At 37.4% G+C, this 13,748-nt stretch overlaps 1 protein-coding gene across 8 annotated transcripts in view; it reads right to left on the bottom strand.

Moving 5' to 3' along the window:
• cacna1ea (calcium voltage-gated channel subunit alpha1 Ea) overlaps positions 1 to 13,748 on the bottom strand; it is a 344,022-nt gene that overhangs the window by 74,728 nt on the left and 255,546 nt on the right. For all 8 annotated transcript variants that reach the window (XR_015925303.1, XM_088599066.1, XM_088599061.1 and 5 more), the window contains 6 exons: positions 12,201 to 12,304; positions 11,869 to 11,984; positions 9,115 to 9,168; positions 4,211 to 4,300; positions 3,459 to 3,668; positions 2,654 to 2,766 (listed from right to left, as the gene is read on the bottom strand). Coding sequence is in view for 7 of the 8 variants with exons in the window: in XM_088599066.1 (XP_088455192.1) it covers positions 2,654 to 2,766; positions 3,459 to 3,668; positions 4,211 to 4,300; positions 9,115 to 9,168; positions 11,869 to 11,984; positions 12,201 to 12,304 (687 nt within the window). In the remaining variant the exon portion in view is untranslated. The remainder of the gene's footprint in view (positions 1 to 2,653; positions 2,767 to 3,458; positions 3,669 to 4,210; positions 4,301 to 9,114; positions 9,169 to 11,868; positions 11,985 to 12,200; positions 12,305 to 13,748) is intronic.

Genomic DNA, 13,748 nt, shown 5'->3' with positions numbered 1-13,748 from the left:
GAAAGGTCAAGCAAAAAGTTGAAACTACACAGCTGTTTCTTTGTAAAAGAAAACAGAACAATCATCTTTCAGAGGGTTGAACAAATATGTTTCGAAACAAAACGATGGTTTTGCAACATGATGAGTGTTTGGTTTTTATGTTTTTTGAGAATAGTGCAGTAAGCATAACATAATGAGTGTAGAAAAAAAAACAAATTATATGTGCCTGAGCAATCTGTGTTAAAATAGCTTTTTACCTACAGTATAATCTCTACTAATTATTAGAAACATGAAAAACCTCTAATATATGTATATTAAATTTTTTTTTACTAAATATTTTGAGACTAACTGTGAAAATGAGTTGCTGAAATTTCCCATTTAATTTAAAGATATATTTTCTTATAAATGCATGAAAAAAACAGCGTCACAGCCTATGTCAGCATATTGCTGGTTATTATTTACATTTTATCAGCTTCTGTCCCACAGACGACATCTAACAATCTAAACAATAGCAAGTCAATATCTAAAGAGTAATACTCACTCAACTCCCCTGCTATTTTATGGCTGTGCATTATTTAGTGTTGTACAAATTGAAATGTTCATGCATGAAATGGTTCAAGCAAAAATGCACAGGAAATTTTGCAAAATGCTGGTCTGGTGGCTGAGTTCTGAGTTCATTTTATAATATTTATGATAAAATTGTGAGATGGTATAGTGTGCATAAAAAAAATGTGGCTACTGAAAAAACATTCCTTAATACTAAAAGATAACCTATTTCATTTTATATTGCTCCTTTACTACAGTGTAATCCTTCAGAAACCAAGTTATAACATTGAGCAAAGGTATACAAAAGAGATTAAAGGCAATGCGAATCAACACTCACAAAGCAAAACTGTATTGAAACAGGACAAACATTTGTCAATAAATGAAATGTGGGATAACAATTAAACATTTTCTTGGGTACCATTCAAACTCACAAGGCTTTAAAGCATCTACTGTAGGTAGAGGTAATGGGCATCAACTTCAACTAACTGTTTACAGCATGTGGATGATTAAATAATGCTAAAAATGCTTCCAAACTACAGTGAAAGCTCATTGAGAAGCCCAGTACTGAAATTTGTTTAGTTATGACAAACTACTGTATGAGGAGGTGTTTTGAGAAACAAAAACTTATTGTGTTTTAAATGGTTGAAAAGTGGGATATTCTATCTGATTTTATTCCACTTGGAATAGTGTTCCACAAATTTGCATTCCAAAGACTGAGGGAAAGATATGCTTCTTTATAACTGACACCAAAGCTAACAGACTCTGCACTTTCATCATTTGCTGCTTAGTTAATAAAAAAACGTCATGAAGACCTCAAGATTTTCTGACACACTGTAATCTTTTTTTCCCATTCTTAGAATCTTTTTTTCTTTATGGCATTCAAAAAATGCATTCTTTTTAGTGCTCATTATGCAAAATAAAACCTTTTTAACATTATGCTTCAGAAAAGGAACTAAGATGCCTTAAACCTTTAATGATTACATTTCAGTTTTAAAAAAAGGATGGCTATGATAATGTTTTCAACATCAGAGTGAAGATGTTCTGGATTGAGAGTAAAGTATGTCAGAAAAGTGAAATTCGTTATCTTATAATTCTATTATTAATCTACAGTAGAAACAGAGATTATATCTAAAGCTTGCATGGTTGAAGCAAATAGCTTCTGTTCTTCCTAGTGGCTCAAGCAGTACAGGGGTTGATTTGGAGGGCAAGGGGTGCCATATTATAGAGATAGTGGATATTGGTGGTATGGGTCTAGGTTGTGTTATCAGCTGTGATACAGTACATTCAGCAGTACACAATTTGCCAAGAATTAACCGAACTGGATTGGCTTGAAGGCAGGGCACAAACACGTGGGCATTCTCCCTTTCCTTGCTGCACAGATATGGTTGTTAAGCATTAATCACACGGGTCTCCAATCAACAACAACCCTTCTATATGCTCTGTTGCATGTTTCAGTGGAATACAAGGTGCTTTTGCAGTACCTGCCTCTGCTGGTACAGTGACCAAATCACTCCAAGATTCCAGATAAATCAACTGTAATACAAATATGGGGCACCAAAGAGAACTTTGCAAATCAAGATTCAAATAAATCTCTGGAAGGGACAAAATATAAATTTTCTTTCATATTTTGTAAAGATACCAAAAGTTAAATGTCAACTGAACTTTATTATACACCTTTCCCTGCTTCAATCTACAGTACCCTTATCTTCTAACTTTTTATCAATTGTCCTATCAATATACTCTATCATAGCTGTCCCTGCATATTTTAACTTAACTTAGCTTTTGGGTAGTTAAACTGGGTTAAAACATGCAGGAAGAGGAACAGTGTGCTTTTCACACTGAGTCTTATTAATCTTTCTCTTTACCCTCCAAAATAACAAAGATTATCTATAAATCATGATGACTGACAACACAGATCTTAGAAGTGGGACAGTAAATCCAGGTCACTCCCAGAAGTGTTTCTCTCAGTCTTTTTTTAGTTCAATAAAGAAGCCATTTTTAAAGCTGGCAGGCTAGCTTCTTGCCTGTGTGTGAAAAAAGCTGACATACCCCACCCAGGCATAATATTAGAGCGTCTCTTCAGACTTACAGTGTGACAAAGGTGAACAATTGAAATCCATAAACTTACTCCACAGTCAAAGCAGTTGAAGGATGAATGGAAGTAGAGCCGTGGTCCCAGGCCATACATTTTTAGAAACATTTCGGTGAGAAAGAGTCCTAGGAAAAGGAATTCTGCATAGTCTGCACAACAGAAAAAACAACATTGTAGGATTGCAATTCGACACACTACCCTTGTTTGTATCAGGCACCTGAATGCTTTGCTATCGTACACCTAGCTATACTGTATGTCACTCTCAGATCAAAACTTAAAACACTGTTATTCATTTTTTAAGAGTACTGAATGTTTTAAATTAGGATTGGTGCATTTGTATTTTTAATCACCTTAGTATGAAGCTGGAAAACCACAACACAGATGATTTTATTGAAGCTTTAGGAATGTAAAAATGACAAGGTGCACTACTGTGGTGAATTAGACCCCTGCCCAATATGCATGGGGTACGAGTTGAAATCTGTTATTTCTTTGGCCTTGTTTTAGAGCAGCTGGCCTTTATCCTGAGTTTCAGAACATCAGAAGGATGGTTATTTCAAGGATATCTCCCAGATCCCTGGGTTTGTGCATGCACTGGTCAGGATCCTGGGAAAAGATCAGAGGACACCTACAGTATCTACCTCCAATTCATCGCAGTTACTAACATTACAAGTGTTGAACTAAGTTGCGGACTGGGCGTCCAATTTGTGTTTGTGCCGAGATGAGTGAGGATGAATGAAAATCCCACTAGTGGGATTTGGAAAAAGGATACCAGAATTGTGCAGTTTCTTCTGACAACGTCAATGTGTGATACAAGCTGAGCATCAACTCTTAGCTGACTTACATAGAAAAGTGGAAAGCCACTCAGGCTGATTGTGGTGCACAATGGCGACACACAGTGTGTTCAAGGCCACCAAACTGAGCACCGTCCAGTAGAAAGTGTGTGATTTGACCATGCGGCGGATGGAAATGCGGAGCATGCGTTCTTTCCTCCGGCAGTACGAGGCCCCGCCGAATTTAGCACTCTTAATGCTGGCCCTTGCAAGAGGGATGCCTGGGAAAGGGATTTAGAAAGGTTAAAGTTCATCGGCGGTCTGGACAATCTTCTGACACAACAAGAAAATTGAGTATTTTCCATCTCCTCGTTTGTACTAATTTATTTAGTTACACAGAACCACTTGTGAGCTGTCTTCTGTGTTAAAGATTTTTTTTTCATCTTTTTAGATAGAATCGGGAATTGCATTTGCTCCTATCAAAACAAGACTGAGTACTTATAAGAGTTTGACTGCATACAACTTGTGTGACCACTGTCACACAAGGTCGATGATAATTGTTCGATTTATCCAACTATATGTTGAAATTGTAACTTTTAGTTTAAACATAATATTAATAGATCTCTATTTGACTCTGGTATGCAGACGCCTGATCCCTCAATACTTCCGCTTTACAAACGTCCTGCAAAAACAGAAACCTTTTTGACCTTTGGATCTAATTTTATTGCAAAGTGAAGTGGTTTTCTGGTAGAGCGGTAGAACAGATAGACTGAATTATTCTTTGTGTCCTGCAGTATACTGTATATTGTTTTTTAAAACTCACCTACAGATGAGATGTCAGCATACTGGTCTTCACTTGGCTCCCTGCGAATCACTTCCATGCGGCTTTTCTTGATAGTCGCTCTTCTGAGCACTGCAACCCCAGAAATTTAGATGGGATTCACAAATGTGAAATTCAGTCAGTTCTTCTAGAGAACCAGTGCCAGTGAAATTTTCTCTTTGATAAAGCCTACTTTATTTATTATATTCATTAAGGCACATGACAGTACAGTAATGAAACACCACACACATGATGGAGTAGACACAAACATTCATTACAGCTTGGCCAGTAGCACTCTGCTTGGTTTCATGCACTTGTTGATGAAGAAGGTGCATAATTGCACTGCAGAGTCAGAGGAACTGTGCAAATATTGTTAGTTATTTGCATGTTTCAGGTCTGAATCCACTGTGAACCCGGTCCTCTGGAATATTTTTAGTTAGAAAGGAAATTGTACCTGCAGCACATATAAATATTTACCCCAGCTTTCATAAATACATAAAAGAGCCTACAGAAGATATACTTCTCCAAAGCTTAGACTGAGGTAGTTGCTGAAAGACAACTACCAGTACTCCAGGGCAGCTTTAAATCTACAGTTACCAAGGCAACCTTAGTGTACTCCATAATTGAAGCAATTACTTACTATTTCCACCCAAACAGCAGAACATTTCTGGCTGCTTTTGCCCTTTCTTTATAAAACCATTTATGCAGGTCAGACAGGATATATTTGGTCTTCTTGCTATGTAAAGATGTGTGAAGCATTACAATTCAATATTGGTTTTAATTTAGTCAAGCTGTTTTAAAGGTGAAAGTGGAGATTAGAAGTTGATCTTCACCATGGTCACCAGATGTATTCCATCATGACAACCTCTTGGGAACTGTCAATCAACATTTAATAAAAATGTCGGTGTATTGGTGCACACAAATCACATCCTTTAATGTATAGAATTACAGGTGTGTGTACTGTATATGCACACACACATACAGAATACTTCTAAATTAATTGCAAGTGGGGAACTGTCTCAGCATGCAAACTGCAATGGAACAAGTACAGGTTAATTCCATGCTGAAAAGTAGAATGAAAACAAAAACTGAAACATTACATTTGTTCTGTCTTACTACAGTACTTCTCCAGTTGAGAGGTGTTTCATTCAAAAAAATGTTATGAAAGTATTATATGGCAAAGCAATGCAAATTCTGTGTAAACCCACACAGCATCATGGGTAACATATTTCCATAGTCTCACTTCACTAAGAATACAGATTGTCTCAATAGGCAAGTTGAACATAAATACCTTTAGTATATTTGCACATGGTACTGTATACCTGTATTCAGCTTACAGTACAAAGCCGGTTTAAATATGGTAAACTGTACTGGGCTTAGACACACTCCTATCCTGTATTTTTAAAGGTAAAGCAATTGAGGCCATGCTTAATTGTACTTAGCAAAACACAAAGCAATCTCTACATCTCTACAGCTTTAAGACAACAAACAGGTTGTAGGTTCCTGAAATTTCTAAAAATGGATCTAATGGAAGCCTATAATCGGGTGTGGAAGGGGTCAAAAGCAAGACGGACTTCAACACTAGCACAGGCTATTCTGAATACCTGGTGATACCTTCTGGCTTCTGTACAGCTAATGTCATCTTTCAATGTTTTGTTAACAATGTGTTCAGGGTTTTCATGGACAAACTTATGGTCATCTACATAGAACCATACAAAACTTCTTCAACTACAACACTGAGCATATCCAACATGTCAAGCAAATCATGACCCGGCTCTCCCATCGTTGCCTGTTTGCGAAGCTGGAGAAGTACAAATTCCATGTGCTGGAGGTCACATTCCTGGGATACCACATCTCTTATAAAGGCCTCCATATGGGTTCCCAGAAGATCTCAGCAGTATGAAAATGGCCCACTCCCACTTCACTGAAATAAGTCCAGTAGTTTTTGGGATTTGTGAGCTATTGCCGCAGCTTCATCCGCGATAACAGTTTGGAATTGGCTGCCATGACAGCCCTCACCAAGAAGAAGGGCCGGTCAAGGACTTTGGAAGAGAGGAGGCATCTTCTGGAAGGGGCTGCTCACCATTCCTCGTGCCCATCAACCAAAAGAACCTGGCCTTTTTGTAGAAGGCCAAACATTTGAACCCTAGGCAGGCAAGCTGGGTTCTATATTTCTCCTGGTTCAATTTTTCCAACACGTACTGATCCAGGTTGGAGAATGGCAAGGCAGATGCCCTGTGTAGAATACATGTCCCTGATGACTCCTCGGGAGAGCCGAAAAATATAATTCCTCCTACCCACATCATTGGAGCTAATCGCCAATCCACGGAAGAGGCAGTGAAGATGGCACTGGCATACTATCCCCCACTTCTGGACACCCCACCTGGCACATGCTACGTCCCACAGCCTGTCAGGTCTGTCAGGTCTGAGATCTAACAGTATAATATAATATCACAACTAGCCACCCAGGTGTACAGGAGATATTGGAGCTTTTCTGGCAGGTGAAGATGCAGGGTGACACTGCAGCCTATCATGCTTGCAACCAGGCCAAGCATTCCTGGTCATTCCCTGCAGGCCAGTTTCAGCCTCTCCCGACTTCTGACTGGACAATATCCGTCGATTTCATCATGGGTCATACATGCTGTCAAGGATGCTCAGTGATCTGAGTTGGTTTCTTGAAATCTGACCTTTTTGTCCCTCTGCCCAATCTGTCTTCTGCTTCCATGTTTATGGCTACCAACGTCCTCTCTTTACCCTGCAGCCTGGAGGAACCAATGTCTCTGCTTTGGACAGCACTGTATGTAACCTGCAGGAGGTTTGGAATTGGGTTTGCTGTAATGTGGAAAAGGCCTCTCCCAAACCCTTAGTTCAAATGGGACCGCTGCCCCCTTCTTGTGCACACAGAGGTCCATTACACACAGTCTTTAAAAACCATAGATGATCATTAAAAATGCAAATGTAAATACTAAGGTAATGCTTTTTTTGCAGGTTTTAAATTGACTTTCATTTGCAGTTGTTTATTGAATTCACAGCAAAATATGTCTTATTATATTCAATTATTTGTTGTCTAAAATTGACTCTACTGTACCTTCAATAAGTACTGTATGTAATTGATGTTACAACTTTCATTTGTTTTGTTTTACATGATCTCCTCAAGTAAGATGCAGTTTCCCTCATGCGCATGTCTAAGACGTTTAATAAGATCATTTGGGTTTCGTCTTTTATTATTGTAATTATTTTTATTGCTGTTCTCTAAATCTTCTCATTAGGTAAATGCCAACTGAAAGTAATATGGGGTCTCTAAATGTTAATTTAATATGCATCTGCATACGGTATGAAACTGATATAAGTTCATGAAATACAGAATGTGGTGTTACAAAAATCTTTTGGAATTGGCAGTCCAGGTTGTTCATGAGAAAAAAACTTGTTTCAATCTAGTTCTTCTGGCATAAGAATTTTTCAGGACTATACTAAATTCTGTTTTCTTCAAGATAACATCCTTTAAAATGATTTTTTTCTAAAGTTGTTTCCTTGTCAGGTAGTGGTTAAAATACATCTTCTCTCTGCTTGAGTAGTGTGTGAGTGTTGTGTGAGGGGGAGTGTCTTAAAAACTAAGAGATAATAAATAACCCCCTTGACCAAAACCTGGTGCTTCAGGCTTTATATTGTATGTAACCTTAAATGCTCAAGGGTCTGAAAAGAATCTTGATGTCTCCTAATTCAACAGATTCATCAAATTAAGTCATTCGGAGCTCACCTGAAGAGATAACCATTGCTCTTGAGGATCAGGGTTAGATACCCCTGATTAAGTTATTTCTGACATCATAATTGCTGCAAAATGACTTATTTATTAGTACAGCTTAGACTGCAATCACAGCCTGCATTCTAAGTTGAAAGTGACAAATGAGTACTAATTATTATTAATTATTGAATAATATGGTTTTGTATACAGTGATATCCACTGTTAGTGGTTACCTGTATATCTGATCCTTTTCTTAGTTGGTATTTTGGGACATTACATGTACTGTACCTGACAGGTTTGTCCAAGTAACAGGTTGCCAGTTCAACAGCAGAGACAACAAGCAAGCAAAATAAAATTGCTTGATAAAAGGTAAAATAAATCGGTAAAAGAAATGAGCTCCTTCACAGCACAGACCATACTTCTGCTCTCAGAACAGTGAATCTTCTTATCCTGGCTCCCAGCAGAACAAAATTAAAACACAAAATGTTTACTCAAATTTCAGTCAAATAGAAATGATAAATGAAAGACATTTACCATCACCAGAAAAAAATAACTCAATTGACCCATCATTTCAGGTACGGTAAATGCACCAACATTGTTTGTAAGTCTTCTGGCAAACGAAACACACTCCCCCAAGCCTCCACAAATTGCAAGGCTGTTGTGTTGATGTACAGTACTACAGTATCAATTACCCTGCTCTAACTTTTCAACTTTATCTAAAAAAACAAGTACAATTTTTCGTACATGGAGTCTTCTTCAAGTGTGTAGATACTGTATGCATAGTCTGTCTGAAGATTCCACACTGAAATGCTGTGCTCTCATTTTTTTACGTATTTTTACTTTGCAACAGGGAATTAAACTGCTTGTTCCTATACATTCAGTACATATTTAAACAGACATGCATGCTTTGGTTCTGAACTTAGAAATAGCTCGATACCAAAAGAGAAATTAAAATTGTATTGGATATTGTAAGTGTTGAAGAAGAAAGAAAACAAAACTGGACATGGTGACTGCATACATATTGTAGAATGAAGTAATACTCAGCACTGATACAAACAAGAAAACTGGCAGAAATGAAGCAGCAGTGTTTTTTATGACCAAATAAGACAGGTGGATCTTTATGTGAGATTTAAAAAAAAAACTGATTATAAAAAGGATGTCTTACCATCCAATGCTGATGTCCCTGAATTTTTATTTTCTTCTGCAAGCATCACTTCCTCTGTAAAGGATGAAAACATTTTTTTTAAAAGTTCATGGCATGGATGATACAATGAGACCTGAGCTTTTAAGTGATTTCTTCCAAAAGAAACATTCTGGAAGAGATGTGTAAAAATCTTGCTCTATTATTAAAATAGACCATTTCAGTATCAGTAATTAAATAAATGGAACGAATGAAGAATCCAGTTTAAAACGGAGAACACAGAGCACTTCCTATTACACGGTCTGCTGAGTTAGAACAAACCACAGTACCTACTGTAGTCCTGTCAGTGGGGATGACAATACAATCCAGGATCCTTCAAGAAATGACTGGACATTAACTGAAGATATTAGAAATTCACCCTAATATCTTCAGTTAGTAGTTCAATGATCAACAAACCAGCCAATGACCTCTTTGTTTGCAGTTTTTCTTTTGTCTTAACATCAATACATGATTCTTAGGGTATCTTCAAATAGTTAGCCCACATCTCTAATATTTTTGGATCCTTTTGATTAGCTAAGTAGATGTGCCTTGGATGTATTGAAACAGACACCATGCTGGCTTCAGTCATGTATAATGACAATAGATACAGAAGACAGAAGTGGACCAAGCAATCAACAACCTGTTCATGTAATGAGGTTTACAGTACAGTATGTGCTTGGCCTATCCTCCCATTTTTTCCATTGGTTAGAGAATTAAACATTTAAAGTGCAATTTGCTTTTGAAGCCCAACAGTTAGTTGAGTCTAAATCCATGTTGAGAGGGTGTATTTGCGATTTCATCATTTCAGATCTCTTGAATACTCATCTTTGTGCGTGTTGAATTGTTTTGCATGTTGAGGCAGACTGTTTGCTTCTATAACTAGCCTGGTGCATTATTGCTCCAACGTAGTGACAGATTTGAGTGTCTAATGGGGTTCAGTCTGAAGGGTTTGAGTAAATCACATTTTAAATCTGATTTCTTGGGGTTCATACTATATAACTTGTAATATCTTTTCCGTTGCTGGCTTACTTCACATCTTCGAGAGTGGGCCTGCCCCTGCAGTTGGCTCACCTTTTCCCAGAGAACACTGCAGGCCTTTTCTGGCAGCATGAACCAATATTGATTCCAGCCAGTGACTCACCAGTTTGTTTTCTGAATAAGCTTCACCCTTCATTAATCCATGGTGAGTGGGTGTGTTTGTGATTTCAGCATTTTAGATCTTTTGAAAACTCTTTTTTTTGTATGTGTGTGGAGTTGTTTTTGAAAAGGAAGTGTGGGAACAATGTGTGTTGACCAAAAAGTAATTAAAACTTAGGCACCTGAAAACTCTCTTAGACTAATTCATTAATTTCTTTATCTTTACTGTGCCCTACTAAAGTATTCAGACAACAAAGTTAAAACTGTTCATTTTGCTTTACAGTCAACTGATATTTGTGATCATTTAATTAATTTGAAAACAAGAACAATACACATTTTACTTTATAGTATGTTATACATACATTTGATCATATTATAATGGAACTATGCTTTGTAATGTCAAATGACGATAAGTGTTGGAACACATTCAGTGAAACTCAGCATTTGGTTGCATAATTCAAACCTCTTCAGTTTGTGCAAATATTGCAGACTGTAAAGCAAACACAAATGTTGCTTTTGGAGGGCACTGCACATTGTGGCCTCTTTTCTTGCTTTATATTGCTTGTATTACCTAAAAATGGACAACACTAATCACTTCATTTAGCTTTTTTCCCAATCCATGTTAAGGGCTTTTCAAGAGCAAAAAGCAAACCTTTAAACTAATAAAAACTATAAAATAAAATCTGAAAATGCATCATCGGTTAGCTGGAGTCAGTTTCAAGTCATCAACACTATAATGCCCATCACAGCCTAGGCTCCTGCAAAAGCATAGTATATAACAAGACTACACTTCTAAACCATGAGTAAACACAACACTGGAGCCTACAGTATACCAGGGTTAGGGTTCACGACAGGATACACCTTAGATAAGATGCCCATACAGTACATTGCAGGGCACACACAGACCCAACACGCTCTCACTCATACTAGGACCAGTTTTACAGAAGCCAGTAAACCTGCCAGTACTGTATATCATTTGACTGTGAGAGGAACTCAGAACACCTGGAGGAAATCAATATGGACACAAGGGTAACATGAAAACTCCATGCAGATAATACCCCAAGAATTGAAATCAGAGCCCCAGCACTGTGAGACAGTAATCCTAATCACTGTTCAATCATTAAGAAACACTTTGAAGCAAAAAATCATGCAGACATATGGTGGACACATACCATCAAATGAGAAAATTACTCATTGTTAATTCTGTAAGTTTCAATATCTACAGGTAAACAATTTTCACACCCTTTTTAAGAAATGTGTTGTGCAATGTCAAGTTAAATAAAACATACATCTCCTATCACAAATAAATAATTTCCTAATAATTAAAAAGCAAAATGAATCTAGTTAATACAATATGTTTGAATTTGTTATTTATCCCCTACAACCCTCTTCAAATTTTGTTCTGTAGCGTCAGTCCAGTAGAAGAAAGTTCTAAGACAATCACAAACACAATGCAGCTCTGTTGCTGCACTGGATTTGATGGAATCTTGCTCTTCATGGCAACTACAGAAGACCACCCTGCAGTAGATTGTGATTATTATTTTCTGGTACACACCGTATTACATCAAGACAGGCTGGGAATATCGCCCATGCCACCATTACCTGCTCTGTCTATCCAGGCTCGGTATCCATTCAGCTCTCTCTCAATCTGCTGCTGTCTGCGCAGCTTCATGAAGGCTCTCCGGTTCTCCACCCGCTCCCTTTCTTTGGCAAACTCCCTGCAAGAAGGACAAAATGTATTGAGGAGAATCTACGAGACATGCTGTCTCCTGTTAGAACATCTGTCAGCTCTTTGAATGGGTAAAATATACTTTATACTATTTTTTATAGCAGTTATTGTATTGCTGTCATTGTTACTGTATCTTCCTTTTCAGCATTCGTTTTCATTTCAGCCTAAAAACCAACAACACTGGAAACTGTGACGCTCAACTTACCCTGAAAGAACTCCCAGCACGAGGTTAAGTACAAAAAAGGACCCAATGATGATTAGAGGGATAAAATACAACCAGTTCCATGTTGGGCCTAAGGCATCATTGGTCTGTGAATGAAAATAAAGACAATATTTATAAATAAGACTGATGGCTATACAAAAATTTGCTGTGATTAATAATGGTGCTAAAGGATTTAAAGTGTACTAATTTTTCTTACAGAGCCTTGAAAAAAATCTGCCACTACCTTCCAGAGCAAAAAAAGTAGCTAATTTCCATGCCTGCTGCCTACCTTGGATGAGACAGCCATTTTTCAGGCTACCTCTAAAGTAGACAGACACTGTAGCACCCTCAAAAGCTGGTGGAGCAAAACTCATTTACTGAGATCAGGGATGAACTATAAATCAGTGCTTACTGTTGCAAAGAATCTTAGTTTCACATATTAAAAGGGCAGAGGTACAGTGCTGTAGTGTACAGTCTTAAGCCAGGAATCTTTTTACAGGAAACTTTGGCACTTTCATCACCACACCAACAAACAAAGTTTCAAAGAACTCCCAAATTGTCTGCATTTCACCTTGGAGCTCTTTGTCTTTCATTCTTAGGAAACTTTCTTGTCTATTTTCTAAGAACATGCTAATTTCTGCTTTACGTTATACTAAAGCAGATGATATGTACTACTGTACATATAGTATCAATTTCTTTATTGATATAGTACATATGCACACAATTGCTTCTGCTTCTTCAACTACTGATGATTTACTGATGGTTTACTGATGATTTGTGGGCAAAGATTTATTTTAATCTATAACAGACAAGTCTGGATCTTGACCTGTCCAGCAGCAAAGGCCTCTGGGGAAGAAATAAGTGTTTGCATGGCCTGGAAAACCTCCTTTATTGTACAGTTATACTCAGCTGGCCTGAATGCACTGCAGTCCTCTCAGTGAGATATGATCTTGCTGTAGTATTGTTTTATGTAAAGCTCAAAGACTGAACTGAACACCTGAGAGCTTCAAGTAGTCAATCACACTGAAACAGGAACTGACAGCAATATTGTTTCTGCTCTGCAGCCATCTAGCTATGACAAATTAAGACTTGTGAAAGTCTATGTGAAACACACATACTGTAGATGAAAGATGATCCAAAATCCCTTTTTAACAGTGTATTGATTTATAAATTAAATTTCATAGTGCTGTGGGAAAAGAACATTGCTATGAAATGATAAACATAAGTAGATGTTTACCTAGATATCTACCTTCCTACAGTATATCGTTCTGCCTATTAAGCGAATAGAAGAAACAGCCTTTCAGATAGGGTGTAAGTTAAGAGCCTACTGTACAATCACAATGGGTTCAGGGTATGAAGTTAAATAAGCTCTCATCTAGTCATAATGCAAAGGGAGATGGAGCTCTACTGGACTATTGTGATAGGGTAATAGATAATTAATATTTCTATCCATCTGTCCTTCTATCTGTCTATTTATCAAAAATAAAATATTTCTGTGTATGAAACAGCAATAATGCACTGTCAAATAGCGAGACATTAGCATTGTAGTTG

The sequence above is a fragment of the Lepisosteus platostomus genome, chromosome 11 (genome assembly GCF_059453375.1).
Source record: "Lepisosteus platostomus isolate fLepPlt1 chromosome 11, fLepPlt1.hap1, whole genome shotgun sequence".
Lineage (NCBI taxonomy): Eukaryota > Metazoa > Chordata > Actinopteri > Semionotiformes > Lepisosteidae > Lepisosteus > Lepisosteus platostomus.
Note: the sequence above shows the minus strand (reverse complement) of the source record. Positions and strands in the feature narration are given on the sequence as shown.